At 44.1% G+C, this 27,870-nt stretch overlaps 1 protein-coding gene and 1 long non-coding RNA gene across 3 annotated transcripts in view; one reads left to right on the top strand and one right to left on the bottom strand.

Moving 5' to 3' along the window:
* LOC138416359 (uncharacterized) overlaps nucleotides 1-15,956 on the bottom strand; it is a 23,175-nt gene extending 7,219 nt beyond the window's left edge. Inside the window, exon 1 of the long non-coding RNA XR_011247642.1 lies at nucleotides 15,821-15,956. This is a non-coding gene — a long non-coding RNA (uncharacterized lncRNA). The remainder of the gene's footprint in view (nucleotides 1-15,820) is intronic.
* Nucleotides 15,718-27,870, top strand: C12H1orf116 (chromosome 12 C1orf116 homolog). Of its 2 annotated transcripts, XM_069545341.1 has the most exons (4): nucleotides 15,718-15,954; nucleotides 20,900-21,085; nucleotides 23,444-23,621; nucleotides 24,786-27,870. In XM_069545341.1, the coding sequence occupies exons 2-4, from the start codon at nucleotides 20,981-20,983 to the stop codon at nucleotides 26,294-26,296; spliced, it is 1,794 nt and encodes a 597-aa protein (XP_069401442.1). In that variant the 5' UTR covers nucleotides 15,718-15,954; nucleotides 20,900-20,980; the 3' UTR covers nucleotides 26,297-27,870. The 2 variants fall into 2 exon arrangements, with proteins under 2 accessions (XP_069401442.1, XP_069401443.1); XM_069545342.1 differs by lacking the exon at nucleotides 20,900-21,085.

Raw genomic sequence — 27,870 nt, 5'->3', positions numbered from 1 at the left:
GTTTGGGAGAGAACATAAACATGTATATGTATGACTATGTCCCTTCACTATTCATCTGAAACTATCACAACATTGTTAATTGGCTATACTCCAATACAAAGCGTTTTTGGTGTTAAAAAGAAATGAAATAAGAATAATGAAGTAGGAGAACCTAATTCAAAAGTGATTAATCTGGGAAAGTCTTTCTGAGGAAGTGACATTTAAGCTAAAACCAAAAGCATGAACAGGAGTTTAAGTCAGTTGATGGGTAAGAACATTGTTCCAAGTAGGGGTTTTAACATTTGCAAACACTATTTACTGGAGAAAATGAAAAATTTTCCAGACCAGTCTGGCCATAGTGTTGTAAAGAGGGAAAGAGGAATTTGAGATCAAGTTTTAGCAGCAAGCATTGAGATTGCAGTATCTATAAGCTATCTTAAGCAATACTCTAATTCATATTTACATTTTATTTGCTTATTTTATATTTGTGTCCCCAAATAGCTTGTCCACGAGGGCAGAGATCAGTTCTTTCATATTACCATTGTATTCTCAACACCTAATAAGTTGCTGGATTTATATTAGACATTCAATATTTATTTGAATGAATGAACATATCAATGAATGATGTTAATGTGTTATTTAGGAATATGCTAAGAGCATTGGGAGCACATTAAAGCACTTTAGGAAAGGGATCACATTTATGTTTATCCAAGTTATTGTAATTGTTCTGTAGGAAATGGATTAAGGGGGCAACATTGTAAGTGGAAGACCAGTTAAGAGGAAGCTACACTCCTTGGAAGAAAAGTTATGACCAACCTAGATAGCATATTCAAAAGCAGAGACATTCCTTTGCCGACTAAGGTCCGTCTAGTCAAGGCTACAGTTTTTCCAATAGTCATGTATGGATGTGAGAGTTGGACTGTGAAGAAGGCTGAGCGCTGAAGAATTGATGCTTTCAAACTGTGGTGTTGGAGAAGACTCTTGAGAGTCCCTTGGACTGCAAGGAGATCCAACCAGTCCATTCTGAAGAAGATCAGCCCTGGGATTTCTTTGGAAGGAATGATGCTAAAGCTGAAACTCCAGTACTTTGGCCACCTCATGCGAAGAGTTGACTCTTTGGAAAAGACTGATGCTGGGAGGGATTGGGGGCAGGAGGAGAAGGGGATGACAGAGGATGAGATGGCTGGATGACATCACTGGCTCGATGGGCGTGAGTCTGAGTGAACTCCGGGAGTTGGTGATGGACAGGGAGGCCTGGCGTGCTGGCATTCATGGGGTCGCAGGGAGCCGGACACGACTGAGCGACTGAACTGAACTGAACTGCCATAACCTACATAAGTGATGATGATAGTGGTAATAATTATAATAGCATTTGTTGAGTACTGACAATGTACAGAGCATTTTCATGTATTATCTCATGTACAATAGCTCTATGAGATAGATGTTATTATTCTGTGTTTTGCAGGTATGGTTACTGAGGATCAGAGAGGCTTGAAAACTTCTTCAAGAATCAAAAGCTAATAAATGGATGATAGCTTGAATCAGGTAAATGTCAATAGGAGAGGCTTGTTTTAAGATTTATTTTAGAGATAGGATCTCTCCAAGACTTGGTGACATGAGGAATAGTAGGGAAGCATCTAGAATGTTTCTCAAGGCTTTTACTCAAGTATCTGGTAGATGAAAGTGACATTTATTGACCCATGGAAGATGGAAGGGAAGAATATTTGGAGGAATAGAAAAAATAAGACTTTGGACATGTTAGGTTTAAGATGTTTGTGCATCCTCTGAAAGGAGATGTCATATAGGCAACTATAGGACTGAAGTTCAAAAAATATGTCCAAAGATCAAAATATAAATTTTGGACTTCTTAACCTATAGTTAGAAGATACAAGAATGGAAGAAATCAAATAAAGAGTCTGCAAAATTTGGCAATCTATGACTCATTGATGAACTTCACAAGAGCTATTTCAGAGGAATAGAGAAAGAAGGCAGATGGATGTGGCTTAGAGTAAACAGGATGTCTGCTTAAAGAGAGCAGGTTTAACATATTTATTGATTGTCTGTTCTCTCAAAACTGCATTAAATGATAATTATGGGGTTTCAAAAGGCATAAATTCTCAAAGACAGAGAAATGGTAGATATTAGCAACAAAATTGTGGAAGCTAGCCAGAGGTTGGATAAGTGATAACTGACCTGTTGCTGTTGAGTCATGAAGTTGTGTCCAACTGTCCATGACCCCATGGATGCAGCACACCAGGCCTGTCCCTCACTAGCCCGAAGTTTGCCCAAGTTCACATCCACTGAGTCAGTGATGCTATCTAACCATCTCATCCTCTGCTGCCCCCTTCTCCTTTTGCCTTCAGTCTTTCCCAGCATCTGGGTCTTATCCAGTAAGTCAGCCATTTGCATCAAGTGGCCAAAGTATTGGAGCTTCAGATTCAGCATCAGTCCTTCCAATGAGTGTTTAGGGTTGATTTCCTTTAGGATGAACTGGCTTGATTTCCTTGCTGACCAAGGGACTCTCAAGAATCTTCTCCAGCACCACAGTTCAAAAGCATCAATTTCTTCAGCACTCAGCCTTCTTTATGGTCCAACATTACCTCTGTATATGACTACTGGAAAGACCATAGCTTTGGCTAGATGGACCTTTGTCAGCAAAGTGATGTCCTTGCTTTTTCATATGCTGTCAAGGTTTGTCATAGCTTTCCATCCAAGAAGCAAATGTCTTCTAATTTCATGGCTGAAGTCACCATCTGCAGTGATTTTGGTGCCCAAGAAGAGAAAAATCTGTCACTGCTTCTACTTTTTCCCCTTCTATTTGTCATGAAGTGATGGGACCAGATGCCATGATCTTAGTTTTTGAATGTTGAGTTTTAAACCAACTTTTACACTTTTCACTCTCATCAAGAGGCTCTTTAGTTCCTCTTTGCTTTCTGCCGTTAGAGTGGTATCATATGCACACCTGAGGTTGTTGATGTTTCTCCCAGAAATCTTGATTCCAGCATGTGACTCATACAGCCTGGTGTTCCTCATGATGTACTCTGCACATAAGTTAAATAAACAGGGTGACAATATACAGCCTTGTTGTGATCTTTTCCCAACATTGAACTAGTCAGTTGTTCCATGGCTGGTTCTAACTGTAGCTTCTTGACCCATCCGTGTACAAGTTTCTCAGGAGACAGGTAAGATGGTCTGGTATTCCCATCTCCTTAAGAATTTTTCACAGCTTACTGTGATCCACATAGTCAAAGGCTTCTGTATAGTCAATGAAGCAGAAGTAGATGTTTTTCTGGAATTCTTTTGCTTTCTCTATGATCCAACAAATGTTGGCAATTTGATCTCTGGTTCCTCTGCCTTTCCTAAACTCAGCTTGTACATGTGGAAGTTCTCTGCTCAAGTACTGCTAAAGCGTAGCTTGAAGGATTTTGAGCGTATTTCCTTACTAGCATGGGAAATGAGTGCAATTTCCCAGTAGTTTGAACATTCTTTGAACAAAACTGACATAGCAGATTTGAAAAACTTGCATGTTAAGCCAGCAATTCTATTTTTCCCATGGAGCTCCCTCCCCAACCACCAGTTCAAAAACTGGTGGTACTAATACTGCTAGACACAGAAGTGTAGGTAAAAACCATGAAAATGGAGAATCTGGTTTAAAAATAGATCTTTCAGGTCTCTTTCACTCTGAGCAACTAAGAGCTTGCTATGTCCCCTCCGATGCTGGGGTGATGTGAAGTTGCTCAGTCGTGTCTGACTCCTTGCAACCCCATGGACTGTAGCCTGCTAGGCTCCTCTGTCCATGGGATTCTCCAGGCAAGAATACTTGAATGGGTTGCCATGCCCTCCTCCAGGGGATCTTCCCAACCCAGGGATGGAACCTGGGTCTCCTGCACTGCAGGCAGACTCTTTACAGTCTGAGCCACCAGGGAAGTCCTCAGGGTCTCTGTACTAAAATGACGAAGATGATGCAGTGTTGTTATATCTAAATGTTGAGACCAACAACCTTCTTCTGTCACTAGGCTCCAAGAATGCTAGCTGCTAGAATTATGCCCTTTAGGCATGATTTTGGAAAACTCTTCTCTGAGGAGCCACACCAACAAAAAAGACTAGTGATATTGACATCAAAGATTTTCCAATTAGATGGTCCTACATGGTCATTGTATAGTAACCTTCAAAGTAAACCAGCTCCATCTGCACCACAAAATTTAGTCAGTTTTTGCCAGATTCTTAAATTTGATAAGAATCTATTTCTTGGATAGTCAAGAATCATGAGACAACTGAAGATATTCTTTAAAAAGAAACACAAAAGTGAAAACAAATGAGAAAAAAGTACCTTGGAGAAACCAGAGTCTGTGGAGACAGAAAAATACTAACATTATATTTATATATCAATTCTTAAAGTAGTAAGAGAAGATTTTGCATCAATGAAAATATAGAAAAATATGACCAAAATTCAAAAACAAACAGTAGTTCTTAGAAAATAAAAATACAACAGAAAGCCATAGGTAAATTTTAAGAAAGCTCTCAGTAGCAAAGAGAGAGATAGAGGTCTAGGAGATACAACATCCAAACAGTAGAAGTTCCTAAAAGAAAGAACATAGAAAATGGATGGAAGGAATTCATCAGAAAAATAATTCAACAAAATATCCCAGGACTGCAGGTCAAGAGATTTTAGATTGGAAGGATTGATTGAGTACCCAACATACAATATAGATGCATTCCAAACCACATCATCATGAAAACTTGAGAATTCTGGAAACAAAGAGAAAGCCCTAAATTTAGAAACAAATCCTTTGGACTTTTCAACAGCAACACTGAAAGCTAGCAGACATTTATAGCCTAGCCTAAAATTAAAGCTAGCCTAAAATTTATACCCAGCCAAATTAGCAACCAAATGTGTAGACAGAACAGAGATCTTTTTTCAGATATATAGGAGCCTATGCACTCTTTCTCAGGAAGCTACTGGAGAAAGTATTTTGCCGAAAGTAGAGAGTTAACTCAAGAAAGAGGAATATATGAGATCTAGGTAATATAACAAAAGAAAGAAGTGAAAGGATTTTTCCCAGTAGGATGATAAAGGCAGATATTAAAGTGACAGGCATGCAACAGGCTATCCAAATGAAAGTAGGTCAGAATGCCCTGGGAAACATTTCTTAAGGATGAAATGCATAGAATACTACTTACTATACCTGAATGTTTTGAGAGGAGATTTACATAATGGGTGGAGTGGACAGACAAAAAAGATGTATAGAAAAAGAAGAGTAAACATGGTATATTTCAAGGCGTTAACTCTCCATAGCATTTATTTAATGCAAAAGAAGGGGAAAAAATTAGGCAGTTGGGCTTCAGAGATACTATACTATGGTTTATATACTTGAATGCTCACAGGAATTGTATTAGTCAGTCAGTCAGTTCAGTCGTTCAGTCGTGTCCAACTCTTTGCGACCCCATGAATCGCAGCACGCCAGGCGTCCCTGTTCATCACCATCTCCCGGAGTTCACTCAGACTCACGTCCATCGAGTCCGTGATGCCATCCAGCCATCTCATCCTCTGTCGTCCCCTTCTCCTCCTGCCCCCAATCCCTCCCAGCATCAGAGTCTTTTCCAAAGAGTCAACTCTTCGCATGAGGTGGCCAAAGTACTGGAGTTTCAGCTGTAGCATCATTCCTTCCAAAGAAATCCCAGGGCTGATCTCCTTCAGAATGGACTGGTTGGATCTCCTTGCAGTCCAAGAGACTCTCAAGAGTTTTCTCCAACACCACAGTTCAAAAGCATCAGTTCTTCAGCGCTCAGCCTTCTTCACAGTCCAACTCTCACATCCATACACAACCACAGGAAAAACCAGAGCCTTGACTAGATGGACCTTAGTCAGCAAAGTAATGTCTCTGCTTTTGAATATGCTATCTAGATTGGTCATAACTTTCCTTCCAAGGAGTAAGCGTCTTTTAATTTCATGGCTGCAATCACCATCTGCAGTGATTGTGGAGCCCCCAAAAATAAAGTCTGACACTGTTTCCACTGTTTCCCCATCTATTTCCCATGAAGTGATGGGACCAGATGCCATGATCTTCGTTTTCTGAATGTTGAGCTTTAAGCCAACTTTTTCACTCCTCTTTCACTTTCATCAAGAGGCTTTTCAGCTCCTCTTCACTTTCTGCCATAAGGGTGGTGTCATTTGCATATCTGAGGTTATTGAGATTTCTCCCAGCAATCTTGATTCCAGTTTGTGCTTCTTCCAGTCCAGCGTTTCTCATGATGTACTCTGCATAGAAGTTAAATAAGCAGAGTGACAATATACAGCCTTGACGTACTCCTTTTCCTATTTGGAACCAGTTTGTTGTTCCATGTCCAGTTCTAACTGTTGCTTCCTGACCTGCATATAGGTTTCTCAAGAGGCAGGTCAGGTGGCCTGGTATTCCCATCTCTTTCAGAATTTTCCACAGTTTATTGTGATCCACACAGTCAAAGGCTTTGGCATAGTCAATAAAGCAGAAATAGATGTTTTTCGGGAACTCTCTTGCTTTTTCCATGATCCAGTGGATGTTTGCAATTTGATCTCTGGTTCCTCTGCCTTTTCTAAAACCATAGTAGGAAGGTCAAAATGATGATGTATAAGACAGAATCATAGGGATAGAGTTGATAAGATGAGATCCAGAGTACATGATGGGATTCTATAGGAATAACACTTCTTTGGTTGTAACAAAAAAGAAGAAAACTGTTGCAAAGAAAGGTAAGTTCACAAATTTGGTGATAGAAATATGGAGTTCCTGCCCATTGGCTGCTGTTTTCTTACCAAATTTTTCTAATTTTGTGGCAAAGTTATCTGAAAATATAAGAATCAGAAAAGAATAGAAAGTGTGAGGAAAGAAGAAAGGGTGGCCTTGGGAAAACGGCAACTCAAGCTTCCTAGATAGCTTCCTATCTCTTTCTGATAGTCCACTGTTAGGGTGTAGAAGTGCAACAGATTTCTGTATATTAATTTTGTATCGTGAAACTTTACTGAATTCATTTGTTAATTCTAATAGTTTTTTTGTGTATGAATTCTTTAAGGTTTTCTACGTATAGTATCAGTTCAGTTCAATCACTCAGTCATGTCTGACTCTTTGTGACCCCATAGACTGCAGCACACTAGACTTCCCTGTCCATCATCAACTTCTGGAGATTGCTCAAACTCATGTTCACTGACTCAGTGAGGCCATCCAACCATCTCATCCTCTGCCGTCCCCTTCTCCTTCCACCTTCAATCTTTGCCAGCAGCAGGATCTTTTCCAAGGAGTCACTTCTTCGTATCAGATGGCCAAAGTATTGGAGCTTCAACTTCAGCATCACTCCTTCCAATGAATTTTCAGGACTGATTTCCTTTAGGATGGACTGGTTTGCTCTTCTTGGTGTCCAAGGGACTCTCAAGAGTCTTCTCCAATACCACAGTTCAAAAGCATCAGTTCTTCAGCTCTCAGTCATTATGGTCCAACTCTCACATCCATACATGACTACTGAAAAAACCATAGCTTTAACTAGGTGGAATTTTGTTGGCTAAGTAGTGTCTCTGCTTTTTAATATGCCGTCTAGGTTTGTCATAGCTTTTCTTCCAAGGAGCAAGAGTCTTTTAATTTCATGGCTGCAGTCACCATCTGCAGTGATTTTGGAGCCCCCAAAAATAAAGTCTGATACTGCTTCCACTGTTTCCCCATCTATTTTCCATGAAGTGATGAGACCGGATGCCATGATCTTAGTTTTCCAAATGTTGAGTTTTAAGCCAACTTTTTCACTCTCCTCTTTCACTTTCTTCAAGAGGCTCTTTAGTTCCTTTTTGCTTTCTGCCATAAGGGTGGTATCATCTACATATCTGAGGTTATTGATATTTCTCCCTGCAATCTTGATTCCAGCTTGTGCTTCATCCAGCTCAGCATTTTGCATGATCTACTGTGCATATAAGTTAAACAACCAAGGTGACAATATACAGCCTTTACATACTGCTTTCCCAATTTGGAACCAGTCTGTTGTTCCATGTCTGGCTCTAACTGTTGCTTCTTAACCTGCCTACAGATTTCTCAGGAGGCAGGTAAGGTGGTCTGGTATTTCCATCTGTTTAAGAATTTTCCACAGTTTTTTGTAATCCACATATTCAAAGGCTTTAGCATAATCAATGAAGCAAAAGTCTGAGGTCTTCTGGAATTCTCTTTCTCTTCTATGATCCAATGAATGTTGGCAATTTGATCTCTGGTTCCTCTGCCTTTTCTAAATCCAGTTTGAATATCTGGAAGTTCTTGGTTCACATACTGTTGAAGCCTCGCTGGGAGAATTTTGAGCATTACTTTGCTAGCATGTGAGATGAGTGCAATTGTGCAGTAGTTTGAGCATTCTTTGGCATTGCCTTTCTCTGGAACTGGAATGAAAGCTGACCTTTTCCAAACCTGTGGCTACTGCTGAGTTTTCCAATTTGCTGGCGTATTGAGTGAAGCACTTTCACAGCATCATCTTTCAAGAGTTGAAATAGCTCAACTGGAATTCCATCACCTCCACTAGCTTTGTTCATAATGATTCTTCCTAAAGCCCACTTGACTTTGCACTCCAGGATGCCTGGCTCTAGGTGAGTGATCACATCATCATGGTTATCTGGGTCATGAAGATCATTTTTATACAGTTCTTCTGTGTATTCTTGCCACCTCTTCTTAGTTTCTTCTGCCTCTGTTAGGTCCATACCATTTCTGTCCTTTATTGTGCCCATCTTTGCATGAAATTTCCCTTGGTATCTCGAATTTTCTTGAAGAGATCTCTAGTCTTTCGCATTCTATTGTTTTCCTCTATTTCTTTTCATTAACCATTGAGAAAGTCTTTCTTATCTCTCCTTGCTATTCTTTGGAATTCTGCATTCAGATGGGCATGTCTTTCCTTTTCTCCTTTGCTTTTTGCTTCTCTTCTTTTCTCAGCTATTTGTAAGACCTCCTCAGACAGCCATTTTGCCTTTTTGAGTTTCTTCTTCTTGGGGATGGTTTTGATCACTGTGACCTGTACAATGTTATGAACCTCCGTCCGTAGTTCTTCAGGCATTCTGTCTGTCAGATCTAATTCCTTGAATCTATTTCTCACTTCCACTGTATAATCATAAGGGATTTGATTTAGGTCATACCTAAATGATCTAGTGATTTTCCCTACTTTCTTCAATTTAAGTCTGAATTTGGCAATAAGGAGTTCATGATCTGAGCCACAGTCAGCTCCCAGTCTTGTTTTCGCTGACTGTATAGTGCTTCTCAATCTTTGGCTGCAAAGAATATAATCAATCTGATTTCGGTATTGATCATTTGGTGATGTCCATGTGTAGAGTCATCTCTTGTGTTGTTGAAAAAGGGTGTTTGCTATGACCAGTGCATTCTCTGGGCAAAACTCTGTTAGCCTTTGCCCTGCTTCATTTTGTATTCCAAGGCCACACTTGCCTGTTACTCCAGATATCTCTTGACCTCCTACTTTTGCGTTCCAATCCCCTATAATGAAAAGACATCTTTTTTGGGTGTTAGTTCTAGGAGGTCTTGTAGGTCTTCACAGAACTGTTCAAACATATAGTATCATGCCACCAGCAAATAGTGACAGTGTTGTTTCTTCCCTCCCAGTTTGGATTCCTTTTATTTCTTTTTCTTATCTGATTTCTGTGGCTAGGACTTCCAATAAAAGTAGTGAGAATGGGCATCTTTTTTTTGTTCCTGAATTTAGAAGAAAATCTGTCAACTTTTCACCATTGAATATGGTGTTAGATGTTGAGCTATATTCCCTCTAGACCAACTTTGATGAGCATTTTTATCATTTATGGATGTTGACTTTTGTCAAATGCTTTATCTGCATTTACTGAGATGGTCATGTGATTTTTATTCTTCCTTTTGTTAATATCATGAATTAGATTGATTGATTTGTGAATATTGTCCATTCTTGTAACTCTGGAATAAATCCCAGTTGATCAGGATGTACAATCCTGTCATATATTGTTGGATTTGGTTTTCTAATATTTTGATGATTATTTCAGCATCTATATTCATCAGAGATATTGGCCTGTAATTTTCTTTTTCATACTGTCTTTGTCTGCTTTTGGTATCAGAAACCAGATTCTGGTGGTCTCATGGAATGAATTTGAGAGTGATCTATTTTCCTCAATTTTTTTTTACAAATAGTTTGAGAAGGATAGGTATTAACTCTTTTTTATGTGTTTGGTAGAATTCCCCCTGTGAAGCCATTCAGTCCTAGACTTTTGTTTGCTGGGAGTTTTTTCGGTTACAAATTCAATTTTACTACTAGTAATCAGTCTGTTCAAATTGTCTTTCTTCTTGATTCAGTCTTGGCAGGTTATATGTTTCTAGACATTTGTCCATTTCTTCTAGGTTGTCCAGTTCATTGGTATATAACAATTCATATCATTCTCTTCCAACATTTCTGATTTTGAGTCTTCTCTCTTTTCTTCTTGATGAGTCTGGCTAGAGGTTTATCAATTATATCTTTAAAAAATATAGCTCAATTTCACTGATCTTTTCTATTGTTTTGGGATCTCTATTTTATTTATCTCTTCTCTATCTGTATTATTTCTTTTCTTCTCTTGACTCTGGGCTTTTTCTTCTTTTTCTAATTCCTTTAGATGGTAGGTTTTTTTGAGCTTTTCTCTTGTTTCTTGAGAAAGGCCTGTATCACTATAAACCTCCCTTTTAGAATGCTTTTGCTGCATCTCATGGACTTTGGAAAGCTTTGCTTCCATTTTCATTTATCTTAAATGATTCTGATTCCTCTTTGATAAATTAACTGGTCCACTGGTTTTTAAGTAGCAAGTTATTTAGTATCCATGTGTTTGTGCTTTTCTTATTTTTCTTTCTGTGATTGTGCCGAGCTCCAGCTTGGAGTAAACAGGACTGAACCATTCACTTGGCTCAAGCTGGGGCACGTGCTGAAGTGGTCAGGGGAAACCCAGCAGACACTAGGACAGTCTTCATTCCATCCTATTAACTGTGCCTTGAGGATAAGCCAGCATGCATGCACTCCTCAAGAACAGAGTTCAGGGTTTCCTCAGAACTCCTGTTAGTCCCATTATTCCTATGACCAGCCAAGGGGTCTCATCTCCCCTGGGTAGGACCTCAGGACTGGGGTGCCCAATCTGTGGCCCAAACCGCTTACTCCCCAGGGTGGGTCTCTGCCTGCATAATCTCCCTTTCCCCCTGTTACAGGTTCAGACATGATCACTTTTCTTTCCTTCCTATCTGATTATGTGTGTGTGTTTCTTACAGCGTCAAAGAAACCAACTTCCAGTTAGTTTTCAGAAAGAAGTGCTCCACATGTACATTTATTTTCGATGTGTTCACAAGGGGTGGGGAGTTCCCCATCCTCCTACTCTGCCATGTTGATTGATCTGCAATGCCAACCTTCTTGTGAAGAGATGTTAGTGACTTGAAGGAATCCAACGATTAAAAATTTTTTAAAAGCAAGAGCAGAAAATTCTGACACATGGAGTAGAAAGTTAAAGTCTACGTCTCTGAGTACCTAGACACTGGCAGATCAGAGGGAAATGGTTACAGTCTAATCCATGTCTGGCTTATGACTGTCACCATAATTATGTATCCCATACCACTAACAAGGAAAAAAATCACTAAATTATAGTTATAATATACTTAATACAGATTCTGTGAAAAGTATTCCAAGAAATAATAAGTCTGAGAAAGAAAACAAATTCTTAAATTGACAATGTCAACAAATGATTTTGTATAGAGCTATTAAGAGCTTGCTGGGAGATCCAAATATTATCCATTTATGCTCCCTAGCATTTTCCAGGGTTAAATATGGCAATAACCGCAGTTCTTTATAAATACTGCTAAACCTGATATTTCTTATTCATTAAACAATTTTTCAGTATAGGTATCTATAATAATAAAGAACATAAAGAATGTTAGAAGCATTTTCAGAAAGAGAATGGAAATCAGTCAGCCCATTACCAGATATGTTTTAAATTATTGCAGTGTAAAATATCATCAATTCAAATTTTTCATGGAGAGAAAGAGGACAATTACATCCTAGTGGGTTAAATCAAGAAATAATGTTCATTTTGTTAACAGATTACAATGAAGCAGCACCCAACATTCCAACATTTTATTTCAAAAGGTGGTGCTTGGGCTGAACCTTGAAGGAAGGCTGAGAGTAAACCAGGAGAATAGGGTCCAATATTGCCAATATTCCCAATAGGGAATGGGTCCAAGCAAAGGGTGCAGACCAGTAGCATGAAAGGATGACAGTTTCAGAAAAATTAGATGTGACTGTGATAAAGAAAATGGACAAATATGTGGTGGGAAAAACATGTAGGCCCAGTTTATGAAGGTCTTTTTATGCCACACAGGGACCTTGAATTTGATTCTGAATGCTATGAAAATACCCCCAAAGTATTTTAATCAGAGAAATGGCAATTCAAATGTGCCTTTATAAAATGAGAGACAGGAAACAAGGAACTTCTATAGTTTCTTCCATCTTTAGTGGTCTGTGATCCTACAAATAGTGAAGTCCTGATCAGAGTGGAGAAGAGTCGCAGGCAGTTATGAGAGTGATCTCACAGGAGATATGAGGGGACGGTTTGAAGTACTGAGTCCGGGTGAGGCAATTAGCTGGCATGGGGATAGAGCAGAGAGGCCAGGGCTAAGACAGGTTCCATTCCGAACATGTTAAGATTTGGCATTCCTTACAAAACTCACTGATGCTACTAGATGATCTCAGCCCCCAAACTTTTATTAGTCCTGGGAAGAAAAGGACTACTGAATCCTCTAAGTTCTCATGGTAGGTGGGCCAAGCGGGGAAAAAAGTTACTATGAGCAATTACTTAACAACTAAGTCATTTCAAAACTTCATCCAAATCCGCTTAATTATGCCTTTTGGCTCCCATCTAATTATTTCAGGCTTAACACTAATATCAGTTTGGTGAGAACTTGGTGATCTACTTGATCGCTTAATTCCACATGGAATTCCCTATCAATTCCTTGGCTCATAGCCAAATTATAGTCATCCTCATCTGAATCCTTTCCCAACCATTTTCTCTTGAAAGCAAGTTCTAGCTACTACTTGATGAATAAAACCTTCTCTCTCCCTGATAGAAGTACTTTCAGAGACCTAACATGGAGTACCGTGCCCTACACTATGAACATAGTGGGCACCCAGTGTTTCCTAGGGCTGGTGATAATACATGTTCAAAGTGACTTCATTTTTTTTTTTCCCCCCCTTTGGAGAGGAAAAGGAGAAGAAAGGCACTGCTAGTCACTGATGTGACTGTAATGTGAATGAGTAAGTATCATGAATGGTCAGATGGAGGTCCACTGTGTTTTACAGAGAGTCCAACTTTACAATGAGCCCAAAGAGGAAAGAGTGAGTTTCCTCTACGAGGAAGCTGTACTGAAAAAGGAAATAAACTAGTTTCTGACAGTGGAGAAGATGACTGTACCGCAGCAGCATGCAAGGATGGAGAAGTAAGGAGACAGATGAGTCAGAGGAGCTGGACTGTAATTAGATTCCACAGTTAGGTCATCAAACAGGAATTCACATACAAAGAAACAACATACGCTCCTCTCAAGTGATGACCTACATCAACCACGGAGCCTTAGTCTCTCAGGTGCTTTTAACCTTGGAAATCCTCTTTCCCATAGTCCAGACCTCCTTCCCAATTCTCTTGGAAACTCAGAGACCTGATATTTCTCCTGCACCAAAGTAATAAAAGCAAATAAAAACAAAACAAGATTCCAAGGAAAACATTTAAAGATATGGAGAATGAAAAACACCACATTCAGAATAGCAATTTATTTCAGCTGGACTGTATGTCTGTTTTGAGGAGGCAGGAAGGAATGGAGGAGCAAAGTTTGTAAGCAACCTCTACTGTAATGTTAATGTTCTATTAGGTACAGTGCTGTTTGTTATGCCAAAGTATCTGAAATATTTCATAATTTTAAAAAAGAAATGTTTTTAAAAAAGGGAAGAGAGCAATAGTAAGATCATTTGTCTATGTCCCTACCTCTACCTGGGAAAAGATAGGGGCTCTTCCTAATTATTCTAATTTTACTATAAACTGAAAAACTGTTCACAAACAAGACTATGCCTCCTCTCATCTTTGAGGTTAATGCTCACAAGTCAATGCATTTTTTTTAGCAAATATTCAAATCGCACACCTATGAAGCTGGATCTGCTTCAGTGACTGAATCCTTGGGTGTAACTCTAGTTGCATTGAACTGATTTGGAGATGCCCTTCCTGTTTTGTTAGTATTATGACATCATACATATTTGAATGACACATCAGGAAGAGAGATCATCAGTCAGCTGACTAAATGCTCAGGCAGCTCTGTTATCCACATGCACTGATAGGTGCTGAGTTATTCCAGGCTTCCTCAAACCTCCTTTCTCCTCACTAGTCCTGCCCTGCTTTTTCTGTACTTTAGCCCCATGATCACTGCCCTTCTGCAATGATCACAACTGCAGAGATCACACAGGGAAAAGATGAAAGTCGTGTGTCATTCTAAAGGACAGAAACAGCTACAAGACAGAAATGAGTCAAGAAGGGTGAATCTAGTTATTAGAATTAGACCTGCACATTATCTGTGTACTTGACGTTTCCTACTTGGGATTTTTCTCCAAAATAGAGAATGATTGGCATCATATTAATACAAGGCAAACTTGACATCATACTGCCTGAGTTGAAATCCGTGCTCTGCCACGTCCGAGCTACATGATCTTGAGCAAGTCATTTCTCCTCTTTGTAAAAATTTGTATATTAATAGCGACTACTTTTCAAATAAAGAATAAATGAAATTATATATGAAAATGATTAGCACAGCACAATTCCCAGTGCCTAGCAAGAGCTTTAACAAAATGCTGGCAATTACTATGTGCATTGATTTTAATTTTTCTTCCTGCCCTTTGGTATCGAGTATAAAATATATCCAGGAAAATCCAGTTTCCAAGCAAAAGGTATATCTGGTGAAAGTGATTGCCATTCCTAGAGGAAGATTCCTTCCTGAAAGCTTTGGATTTTTTCTCCTACTATCTTCGGCCTGCTTTCTTCCGGATCTTTTAACTACAGGTGCCAGGAATCTGCCATTGGAAGGAGATAGGAGTTGCAGAGCTGATTGGTAGCTTCTTCATTTTTATTTCTTCATATTCATTGCTACCTTCCACGCACAGCTAAAAGACCAGAGACCCAAACGACGGCGTACATGTTCTCTCCTTCAAGGCTGTCGGGTCCGTTTTTTCATCAGAATAGGGATCTCTTGAGGAGAGAATACAGTTTTATTTCCCCCAGAAGGTCTTTGTCACGGTGTCTCAGCGCCAGCGTCCCTGTCCTTAGACGCCTTCATCCGTGGTCCTGAGTGGAGCTGCTAGGATTATGAGCTGCTGGGAAAACACTTAAGGACGGCAGTGACTCTGAAAGACTGGAAAAGCGACTAGCAAAACTGGTCACAAAGGATTTTTACCTTGAAGAATTCAGGGGAATACTTTGAGAGGAAGAAGGCAGTTAGAGATAGAAACTCAAGATTCAAACAGGCGCACGGAAAAGCACACTGCCCCGTGGACTGCGTGTCTCTGTATCAAGATTTTTAAAGGGGATAACAGGCCAACTCTTGTCCAAGCCGCAGCCCAAACTAGCGGCTCCTCCTCCCGGCCCTCGGCTGTGGGTAAAGGCTCTCTATTGGCTCTCAGCGAGGGAAGGAGGGCCAGAGGCGATTGGCCAAGTGAGCCGACCCCGCCCGCGCCCTCCCCGGGGAAACAGCTGGAAGCCGACGAGGGGAGGGAGGCCTGGGATTGGCTGGGCGCCGGGCAGGGTGGGGTGAGGCCGCGCGGGTGAAGCCTTTACCTGTCCAGGTGAGTCAGGAAGAGGTCACAAGAAGAAAGCAGTAGGCGACTGGGCACGCTGTCTCTGTCTCCGTCTCTGCCCTTTGTAATACAAGGGTATTCTCTTCTTTTCCTCTCTTCAGTCACCCATTGAAGGTGAGTTAATTACTAACCAACTATTGCTTACTCTGCAGCAAGAGTCGGGGTCTTCGTGGGAGGTCAGAACTGCAGAGTTGAGCCCTTTATAACGCAGCTGGGGGACTTACCTCTCTCTTCCTCAACTCTCTGAGTCCAGTAGTGCACCAGAGTAGGTTGATAGCTGGAGACGGGAGTGCTTTTCCGGAGACCGGGGCTGAGACGCATTTGTTGTTTTTTGGGTTTTTTTTTTCTTTTTTTTTCATCTGCCTGTTTAGGTTGGATAAAGCATATTGTGCAGACAAGAAAAGAATACAGGTTTGCTTTAGAAATCTCCATCTCTGCGCAGTTGAAATTGAGTTGTGATTTTGGAAGAGAATAGTTGGAGTAGACGGAGTAGAAATGGAAAATCGCCCAGGGGAGGAAAAGTGCTTTGGTTTTCCATTGCATTTCTAACAAGAAATTTTCCCAGAGCTTTATCAACTCAATGTCTATCTTTATTTAAATAAAAGGTGCAGTGTGTGTGTGTGATAATGAGCTCCTTGTGGAAGGGTGTGGAAGGTGTGAGCCATGCTAGGTTGTTTGTAAGGCGATGTGAGGTTTGGTTACATTGAAAAAACTCCAAGTCAAGTTACCAGCTCATCTTTGGAAACCCACGGATAATCTGGTTGCAAAGTCAAGCCTATTTGAGTTCAACCTCATTAAATTTCTTACTTTGCCTGTTAATAGACACAAGGACTGGCAAACTGGAAGCTACTCAACTGTGCCAGGGCCCCACCCACATTAATACTTCACCATAGCATGTCAAGTCTAGTAGGAATTCCGGGAGGGGTTCAGGCCAAAGCAGTGTGGCAGGGTCCAGAGAGGAGAGCCAGACCAGCGCCGTGGTTTTGCTTTGCGTTCCTTCAGGTGTCCTGGTTGGCAGTATGTGTGGCAGATCTCCCCACACAGGGACGCTGGGTGTAGAAGTCAAGTCAGAGTAACAAGTCAGCTCTCCGTCATCTAGCTTGTGGGGGTTAACACTCTCTTCCTTAACTTCATGCCTTTTCCTCCTGCTTCCAGAAAAAGGGAAGTGGGAAGCTCTAGTGTCAGGATCCCAGAGCCTGGCACGCAAGCCCTGAATGAATATATTGGGTTTCTTCCTGGCACCTGAACCCTTAGGTTCTAGCTCAGCCCACAGCCCAGAACCAGCCCGCCAAGCTCACTGACTAAAGGCTGCCATAGATGGTGACCTTGTCAGCAATAAAGATGAGCTGCAATGTCAAGCAAAGCTCTTCTGCACAGGGGATGTTTCCACCCCACTCTCTCTCAAATCCACTGGTGAAACAGGCAATTGTATAATTGCCTAAACTTACATGGAAACCTGCCCATGTGCTTGTGGAGAGGGATACGCATACAGCGCACCTTTTAGTCTGCTTGGCCTCCTTAGGATGTTCTCCAGCCCAGGGTCAGCAGGAGACCTGGAGACCTGGAGACCCGGAGATAGGAAATCTCTTTGACCACTGGGGAGAGAGATGAGTTCTTAGAGGATTTGCGGGTGGTTTCATGGGAGGAAGGTGGCAAGGGGGCCTTCAGATTGTTCAGGAGGTACAGAGAAACCAAATAGGAGCGAGGCTGAAACCCTCTTCCCACCCCACCCCGTCCAGATGCCAGAATACCACATGCCTTTTTTTTACTCTCCTCCAAAGCTTGGCTGGCTTCAGGGAGTAGTTAATATTTAATATGCCTTTGCACGGGTGACCCTGATACAGGCTGTGTACATCTCTTAATCCATTCCTTTCTCCCCTCAAGCTGCCCAAAGAGGTCAAGTGTTCAAAGATACCAAACTCTCACCTTGAGTGTTGCACCTGTTGCTCCACTTATCAAGTAGAAATACCTCAGATTTCAATGGCTGACCTGAAACAGCCCCCAAGTTTCAAGGTTGTAAAGCTGGTGAAAGGAAATGCAGCATCCAGGTCAGGTCAGCCTGGTGAGGGAAGAAGAGGGAGTAGGAAGAAGAGAAGGCGTCTTCACAGTTCAGACTTTGGGGATCAGAACACTAGGTGTGGAGAGGGGGTGCAAGCACACTGGGGCTCAATCAGCTTTGGTTTCAGGTTCAAGTTAATCTCTGTGGTGATTCTGTTGTGCTTACTTGAGCGTCAGCGGCATTTAATGTCATTTCTTTACTCTGGAAATATCTGTTGTTGGGACAAAAAGCTGGCCTGGATGCATAAAGCTGACTCAAAAGAGGATGTTCCTGGGGTTTTCAGTGTTTAATCAAGGGTGGCCAATGGTCCTTCTTTAGGTACATGGCCCTCTTGCGTGCGGAAAGCCTTTGTGATACCCTCTAGAAGGGCTGGGAGCCGCAGGCTGTCCCATACATGCAGTTATATAGATTGTTTCATACTTCCCATAGGAATGGGTTAGACAGAACCCCAGCTTTCTTAGCTGTCAAATGGAGAAAATGTCACATCCTGCCTAAGCTAGCAGTTTTTTAAAAAAATTCAATTAGCATATCTGAAAGCACTTTATCAACTATACCCTGCTGTGTTTTTTGAAGCAATGCTGTTCATATTGTTTCTATCTCTTCCAGCTGCTTCAAGCCATCCTTGGTTCCAAAGTGAGAGTGTGATAGGCCACCCTGGGAGGAAGGAGATGTTAGCAAACCCCTGTAAAGTCCGATGCATGCTTGGAAGAACAAGGCAGTCATTTTTCTCTGAAAGGAAAAGGCAGCATCTGCTCATCTGTTCACAGAGAATATTCCATTAATTACAGTGAGTCACTTTTAACAGTTACTGCCCCAGTGTTACCGATAGGAAAGTTAGAGCCAATAAAACAGACCCTTGGATCTACACTGACTTCCTGGAAACATTATCTTTGTCTTGATAAAGTTTTGCATGCCCTGGGCCTCCTGAGGGCTAATAAATGTTACTGTGACTGAAAGTGTTTCCCAAAATTCCATTAAGCCATATATTTTCTGGGAGATAAAATATTTGAAGAAGAGCTTGCAGTAATAGTGTAGAAGCCAAAAAAGAGACCTTCCAACAGTGCAACTCAGTAGACTCCAGAATGAGCGACAAGTTTCTTCATCTAGCATTTTTTGAGTGCCTTCTGTGTGCCTTGGCTAATGGATGAGAGATGAGAGATGGATTCTCTTTGTTGGTCTCAACCCTACAGAATGTTAGAAATGAGTTAGTACTTTTGGAAGTCAGTGACCTAGTCAGTCATTAATGGAGAGGCTAGCTGAGGTGACTGAACGTCATCTCGCGTGACTTCTCACATTTGTTTCATTGGGGTTTTGGATAATGGGAAACTCGTGAAGGAGCTCGTGAAGGAAACCCAGGAGTTATCTTCACCCATGTTGGTTCATCACTGCACTTCATCTCTGTCCCCTCTGGTCCCCTCTGTCTCTCCTAAGAGGCTCTGGGCCCTCATGAACTACACATATCTTGCTCATAGGGATCGTCCCTCTTCCTCCTCCATTGTTCTGCCCCTCCCTGCCTGTGGCACTTGAAGGCCTCCTCCCCAGCAGGAGAGGAGCTCTGGGAGGCCCTGCGCTTGTCAGCTCGAGGTGGTTGGCAAGCTGACTCCCCCAGCACAGCCGAAACCTGACTTTGGCATTGGAAGCAATTGTTGGTACAGGCTGAAAAGACAACCTGCCCTAGAATCTGAACCCCAAATCTCAAGATGTCAAATCAAATTCAGTTTTCCAGGACATTTTTCCTCGTACTGGGAGCATAGGAAAGATGGTAGAAAATAAGACACAGCATTGTGAGGAAAACATGGATTCAGAATCCAACAAACTATATTCTAATTCTAAACTCTTCCCCCATGTCCGTTCTTGATCTTGGAACTGTCTTTTAATCTTAATTCTTCTAGAATTTCATTTTAACATGAGAGAGTCACCTTTGGCCTTTCCAACTATGGTGGCGTTTTCCCCACAAACGAGCATATGAAAACCCCCAGGACTTCCTGAAGATAGATGGCACTAACCTTCCTTTGCTATTTCTGTTGGCGCAATGAAATTGAAGCCGTTCTTTCCCTATGAGCTGGAGTTGGAAGGAAGCTACCTAGGACTTTGCTCTTGTTCATTTGAGACAGGTTAGGGAATCTCATTGGGAATAAGTGCAGCCTCAGGGGGGGTGATGCGTGAGAGAGGAACTAGGTCTGTGTCAACCCCTGGGGTGCTGTGCACACACCTCCCAGACTTGGGCAATGATGGTGGCTATGCTGGGAGTCATCACGATGGTGTTGATGACATGGCTATGGTAGCAGCTGACAATTACAGGGCTGCACACTGCACAAAGTGTTTTAAATGGAGTATCTCATTATAAATTCATGACAACCCTTTGAGGTAGGTACTATTATGCCCTGTTCCTTAAAAAAAAAAAAAAACTTTTGTTTTCCTTGCTTCAGTCTACTTTGATCCAAGATGGATCTTGTCTTTTTCGTATTACAAAAACAGTAGTAGTTACTATTTATTCCTTAAGCATTTGCTAATTTACTACCAACTAAACTATGCTAACTGTTCTCATTTAATCTTATTATTAACCCTATTTAATGAGGAAAAACAGACTCAGAGTAATTTGCCTCAAATCACATCACTGTAAATGTTGAAACTGGAATTGGAACCCAGATCCAGCTACTCTCTAGAACCCAAGGTTTAACCCCTGTAATACCAATGCTAGTAATGAAAATCTAGGTTAAGTTCCCTGGTTCAGAGAAAAAAAGTGACTGAGAGAAATGATGGAGTCTCCCTTCTGCTGAACTGCTTCTCCACCACCTAAGTCCGTCCTCCTGCATGTGTGTGTCCAGCTTGTGTGTCCCTGGTGCAGGCTGGGGGTCAGGGTCTGGGCATGGCTGAGCATGGCCCCTTCCAGCTCTCTGCTTGCTTGGCGTCCCGGGCACCACGCTGCTTCAGGGCCTGGGCAGAGCCTCGCTGGAGCCTGGCTCGGCTCACACATGGCTTTGATTCTTCTCTTTTCAGGCCCAGCCTGGGACATTCTTCACTTCCCTTCACTTCCCCTCTGGGAGCCCCTTTCACCACCCCTGCATCTTGCTTCAGGCGATGCCCGAGAGGGAGCTGTGGCCAGCAGGGCCTGGCCTGGAACCCACGACCCGCGTCGGCAGCTGCGACAGTATGATGAGCACCACCTCCACCCGCTCTGGATCTGTACGTACTCTCTCTGTCTGCCGCCTGGCCTGCTCTCTGCACCCTGCCCTGCCCTGCCCTGCCCTGCCCTGCCCACCACCGTCCTTGCTTGCTGCTCCTTGTCTTTCATCGTCCTCGTCAGGGAGTGTGAAGCACGCCAGGCAGTATTTTGCCTCTGAGTCACCCCCGCTTCTATAGAGAATAGGGTGGGACAACCCCAGAGAGTAATAAGACAAATGAGACTTTTTCCCAGTTCTCATTAGGTTGGGAGGTATAACTGAGATGAGAGAATGGGTCAGTGATCTCAGCCACAGTGGAAACAGAATGTAGATCCCTGTGGATTCCTCAAGTCCTCTGCAATGAGCAGCCTCACTTCAGTCTTCCACAAAGATCAAAGAGCACAGAGCAGTGAAGAGCCTGGGTTCTGGAGCCAGGCAGGTCTGGGTTCTCTACTTAGAAGCTCCATGATCTTGGGCAAATTCTTTATTTCTCCAAGTTTCAGTTTTAGGATGAGGATAATGTTAATACCAAATTCATAGGGTTCTTGAGAGGAATAAATGAAACACATCTGAAGCATTTAGTACCTGCCTCTATCTAGAAAAGAAATAGCCTGTCAGTAGAGATTGAGAATCTTCCAAAATCATTGTGTTTATTTGTGACATGTATTAAATTGTAGTTTTTCTGGGCATGGATTTAAATCTCAATTACTATAAGATTGGTGTCAAAAAATAAGTCTGCCCTATGTCTAAATGTAAGCATTCTTTTGTTATGGGTACTCATCATATACATGATAACCCTTGATAATGTATACTTTATTGCTCTATATCCTGTATGTAGAGATATTTCAAAGTTAAAAGATCATAATGACCTCTACTGAACGTTGAAGATGTTTAATATAGTTGGTGAGTTTTGATATGCAAAAATGGAGTAGAAAAAGCACCTAATGTACAAAAGCTGAAAGTGCAGACAATCTGTATAGAATTTCTTTTTGACCCTAGATGATGGGGCGACAGAGATAGCTTCCTGTCTGTTAGGCAGAGACCAACATGAATAGTTACATAGCGCTGGACACAGAATGTGGCAGGAGTTAAAGGCTGTCAAAATGAATCATCCACAAAGGAGAAAATCAGAGATGGAGTCTTGGCAAGACTATTTTAGGAAGAAGAGGGCAGTAAAGAAGATTTTGTTCACAGAACCTCCAGAGCCGGCATCCAGGCTTCTAAGGGCTATATCTCGGACTTCCCTTGACATGTAGGTCTCCCTCAATCAACTGACAGATGACTCCTTATGGAGCCTGAGGGACTGGAAAGGTCATTCCAACAACCATTTCCCCTCCACCTGAGATATCTTCAGGGTTTTCTCAAAATCTTTCCTGGCCATCTGAATGAGTCTGAAGAATATATATCTCTGCAGGGACTAAAACATTAGGAAGAGGGGTAGAGACGCTAAGAAGGGACTCAGGCCAAATCTCCTGTATTCCCATTTTTGTCCTCCCTTCAACCTTCAACGTTGGAGAACGACTATTCCATGGATCTTCCTGGCCTTGCAGAACACGGCAGTAAGCATCTGAAATGGCCATAACCTGTTCTCCCAAACATGCCTGTGTGCTTTTTCATAATAAAAACATGTATCTCAATTTCTGCATAATATTTAATACTAAGTTGCTCTCCCCTCTCCCCATACCAGTCTGTCCACCTTCCTCCCTTAAGTTAATATTTGCTTAAGAAATGCACACTTTGTTTCAACGTTAGCCAGAGCCAAATGCCGTCAGGAAAGTAAATACACAAGGGGAAAAACAATTCTGCATGGAATGCATTTCAAAGTCAAGTATAAATTATTTAGTGAATTTATCTGTGACTCGTCGTGCCACTGTTCCTATTGGCCTGTCAGCGAGTAGTTGACTCTCTTTCCTATTTGTCCTCATGCTGTCCTTGACATGCCAGATCAAGGATGCAGAAGTGCTTTGAAAAGTTCAAAGTAATGCCATTTTAGGTATTGCTTCAGGTTTAAGATCAAATCATTATGTTACACACAAAGTTGAAGTACTTGACATAGGTCACACAGAGGAAGTAAAATTAGAACCCAGGACCTTCTAATCTGTGCCTGGAAGCATTCCACCCAGGACTTAGCAAATGAAAAGCCCTTTGCAGTCTGCCTGCCCAGCTGTCGGAGCTGGGTGCCAAGGGGACCGCAGCCCAACAGGCTCTGCCCTCCCGGTGCTTGCGGCTTCAGGAAGCAGCTCCAGCAGGTCTGCAGAGTGGCATGGTGGGCAGGCGTCCGGCTCTTCAGCATTCCTTCCCCAAGGCAGGGTGGCTCTTGGGCCCCACCAGTTTCTGGAGAGCTGCCTGTCACAGCTCCCCCGCCCTCTCCTCACTCCAGAGTGACAGCAGCTACGATTTCCTGTCCGCTGAAGAGAAGGAGTGTCTGCTTTTCCTGGAGGAAACCATTGGCTCCCTGGACACTGAGGCTGACAGCGGGCTGTCCACTGACGAGTCTGAGCAAGCCACAACTCCCCGAGGTCCCCGAGCACTGCCCACGACGCAGCCTGCCCCCCAGGGTAAGACAGACTGTCTAAAAAAACAAAAAAATACTACATCTTCCTGGCCGCTTTCCCTCTTGTCTGCCCTCTGCTCTGAGTCATGGGCAGAAGAAGGAATAAGCACTCTCCTCTCTACTTGGGGCTAGAATAAAGCCTTGTCCTTGGAGGGAAGGAGGGATTGTCCAAGACAGCTTCTTGTGTCTTTGCACGAAGTATCAAAGTCTGGGAGGGAAGGGGATTTGACCGGCTCCCACTCTTATGGAGACATTCTAAAGCCATATGACCACCGAGGTGGGAGAGAGAAGCAGTGAGGGGTGGGTGGGTGGCTCTGGAAAACCTGAGTCAGTCTGGGGAGCTAATCTGGGTGACCCAGAGGATGAGGCTGCAGGAGATAAGCAGAGGGAGGGGCTCCCTTAATTTCAGTGGGTGGCACCTTGAGGGCCTTGTAAGAGAGTGTGGAATGACGTTGTGGCTCAGTAGATGGAGACAAAGATGGCATGTAAGTGTGGCCATAGATCCCAGGAAGACAGTCCCATTGGTATTAGGACTGCCATCACCTCATGCACTTGGGAAATATTTATTGACAATATGTTAGACCCACTGTCTCTGGTGATACAGCAGGCTGATTTCCTGGCCCAGTGGGCCTGGTGCTTATGCTTACTCACTGGAAGGGAGGAGCCCGTATCACCCTGTGGCGCAGGGACAGCTGTGGCCATTACAGAGTCATCCAGGTGTTTACAGGAAGTGGAGGTGGAAGAAGGCAGATGCCTGGTGGGGCGAGAGCAAATCACCTGTTGATGCTGTTCAAGCTCAGTGCTTCCACTGGACCCAGTTACCTGGGAGCCCCAGGACAGCGGGAGGGACTGTCCTGAATCCCAACCATCCTGTATCTGCAGAGGTTAGGAAGAGCCTGAGTCAGGGACACAGAGCTGTCTGGGCTGCCCTTTGCCCAGCCACCAGGAAATGCTAATCCCTGGTTGAAGGAAATCTGCTAGGATTGATCTGTTGTCTAAATGATATCCAGACAAAAGCATTGTCCTTCAAGAACAAAGAAACAACAACAAGCAGACAAAACCCGTCCATTGCAACCTGGAGATCAGAGTGTGGGAAGTGTTTCCTTTCCCCTTGACAGCAGGGTTCTCACTGCCTACTCTTCTTCACCTGTTCCCCTGACTCTTACAGGACATCCCAAGGAGACAACTGGCCAAGGACCAGAGCCAAAAAGAGTGACTCCGTTCAGCTCAGCTCATCCACCCGGGCCCCAAAGCCTGAGCCTCAGGTCTGGCTCCTATAGCCTCCCCAGAAATATCCACATCGGCAGAAACCAGAACCTCAGAAAAAGCACCACCCCGACTAACAGCCATAATCCAGGGGGATCCGAGGGACTTCTCTCGGCACCTGAGACAGAGCGGGTCAGCCAGAGCCGTGAGCCCAGCCAGGCACTGGCCGCGCCCCCAGACGCTGCCCTTGAGCTGGACGGAGCGCTCATCCCCCCACCGGAGGCTTTCCAGGACATCCAGCCCGAGCAGTGTGGGCAAGGCAGCCTGCCCAGAGGACCAGGGGAGCTGAGCCCCAGGCCCCAGGTCCACCCATCACTTAGCTCCCAGAGAAACAGGAAGCCCGCTCCAGAGGCCATGTCCCAAAAAGCCAGTGAGAAAGGTTCAACCGGGGAACCTGCGCCACCTCGGCCTCTTCCCCTGGTGTCCTCTCAGGATGCAGGCACTGGAGATGCGGCCATCCTGTCAGGGGGCCATCCAAGTGCCCAGCCGGCCCCCCTCACGGCCCCTAAGCCCCGGAAACTGCCACCAAACATTGTCCTGAAGAGCAGCCGAGGCAGTTTCCACAGTGACCCCCGGAACCGGCTGTCCTGCCACTTGGAGGCTGCACCCGGGGACCCCAGCCCCGCCTCGTCCTCGCTGCAGGAGCAGAGGAAGGCACGCAGGGAAGCGCTGGAGAAGCTGGGGCTGCCGCAGGACCAGGAGGAGCCCAGCCTCCGCTTAAGCAGGCCCTCCATCAGGCTCAAGGAGACTGGCACTCAGGCCGAGTCCCCGGCCCCAGCTCAGGTCCCCGGAAGGGCCCCGGCCCCTGCACCCAAGCAGGGCCCTTCTCCCGGGAAAGCACCAGCTCTGGCCCAACCGCCTTCTCCAGGCAAGGTTCTGGTTCCCACCCAGGAACCCACTCCAGGGACAGCTCCAGCTGCCAAATCCATGCCAATTCCTGTCCCAAAGGGCCCACGGGCACACAGTCCCCTGACTCAGCAAAAGCCAGACTCCGGGCTGACCCTCCAGGAGAGTGGCGTCCCTGGCCTCAGACAGATGAGCTTCAAGTCCAACACCCTGGAGCGGTCAGGCATTGGGCTGAGCAGCTACCTCTCAGCCGAGAAGGCTCCCAGCCCCCAAACCAGCACCTCTCTGGAAAAAGGCTCCTACCTGGACCGGATCTTGCCCAGCATCTTGCGTAATTCCCGGCCACGCCCGGCCTCCTTGGGCACTGGGAAGGACTTTGAGGGTATCCAGGTGGGCAAGCTGGCTGACCTGGAGCAGGAGGGGGCCCCCAAGCGCCTGTCTTACCAGGGGCAGAGCCGAGACAAGCTGCCCCGGCCCCCCTGTGTCAGTGTCAGGATCTCCCCAAAGGGAGTGTCAGATGAACACAGAAGGGAGGCGCTGAAGAAGCTGGGCCTGCTGAAGGAGTAGGCCGCTGGCCACCAGCCCCACCCGCACAGCCCCTCCCCGCACCCCACTGCTCAGGCTGGGACCCAGAGCGTGACTCAGGAGCTGCACGGGGTCAGCTCCTCTCCAGTGGTCTCCTCTCGCTGGGGGAGAGACTGGACCACACATTTATATTCAGAGCAGCTGTGCCAATGAAAGTGAAGCCGCTCAGTCATGTCCGACTCTTTGCAACCCCGTGGACTGCACCCCGGAGGAGACTACAGGCTCCTCCGTCCATGGGATTCTCCAGGCAAGAGTACTGGAGTGGGTTACCATTGCCTTCTCCAGGGGATCTTCCTGACCCAGGGATTGAACCTGGGTCTCCTGCATTGCAGCGCCTGTGCAAATGGCTGTGTGTGTGTGTGTGTGTGTGTGTGCGCACGCGCATATTATAGGCTGTATATATCACTGATGCTATTTATATGACACAAGGAGTCATTGCTCAGAATTCTGCTCTGGTTGAAAATTTTCTTATGTCGGGTAGAGTTCAGCCTAGAACTGAGTGGAGAGGCATGGCTGAGCCTGAGAAAAATAGTCAAATGAGACAGTAGATGTACCTGTGACATTAGGCAAATGCAGGGTCACGTGAAATGTGGTGCCCCCAGAATCCCTGCAGTGGATGGAGACTGGCTCAGCCCTTGCTGGAGTCCCCTCTCGCTTCAGGCCTTCTGGACAGGGGCCCACAGCCAAGGAGTCTGTTTGTGGCCCTCTCTCACTGTCCTTAGTCCCAAGGATCAGACACATCCTGACACTCTTGTTGGTCTGTGGAGGCGGGATGAATGTCTGCACATCACACTTCCCCTGGGAAGGGTCTTGTCCTTGGGCTTGTTAAACTCAGTAATAAACTACGACAGGCCCTGACTCCGAGATCCCTGTTCTTCCTGCTCTGGATCTCCCATCTGCACAGGACTGAAGCCAGGGCTGGGTCAACAGTGAGTTAGGAACTCAAGCCTAGAGACATTGTAAATACCGAGAAACTCTTGAAAGCCTTTGTCTACATGATTGCAAGTTATTTTTTGATTTCCTCAATTCCTATGGAAAATCAGCACATTACATTCTCTGCTAATTATTTATTTATAGACTGTCAGAGCTGGGAGGACCATAGAGACACTCTAATCCAATCCTTTTAGGGAAGGGAAGTGACTCATCATGGTCACTGTGCCATTAGTGACAGAGCTGAGATCAGAGCTGCTGTTCCCATTTCCGCCCACACTGCAGACCTCTCCCCTCCCCTTGTCCATCCACACAGCACCCTCAGGACTGGCAGTCACCAGCAGAAGTCTAACCTGAAAGGTCCTTAAGCTCTAAAGTGTATTCTGAAACAGCAGAGATTAAATGTTTAGGATCATATTTAGTATTGTGGCTTCTTCTTTAATTTGGGAAAGTAGCCGTCTAATGACTCATATTAATCCCAAATTCCCTGACCAAGTCGTGCAACTTGCAAATACGCCAGAGGGTACTGTGGGTAGGCGGTGCGGGCTTACGAATACAAGCTTGAAGATCGGACATAGCTGGACATAGCCCCTGCTTCCCCTTAGGAAATAAATACTGTTCAGAGA

Source organism: Ovis canadensis, chromosome 12, assembly GCF_042477335.2.
Source record: "Ovis canadensis isolate MfBH-ARS-UI-01 breed Bighorn chromosome 12, ARS-UI_OviCan_v2, whole genome shotgun sequence".
Classification (NCBI taxonomy): Eukaryota; Metazoa; Chordata; class Mammalia; order Artiodactyla; family Bovidae; genus Ovis; species Ovis canadensis.
The sequence above is the reverse complement of the archived record's forward strand: the minus strand, read 5'-3'. Positions and strand labels throughout refer to the sequence as shown.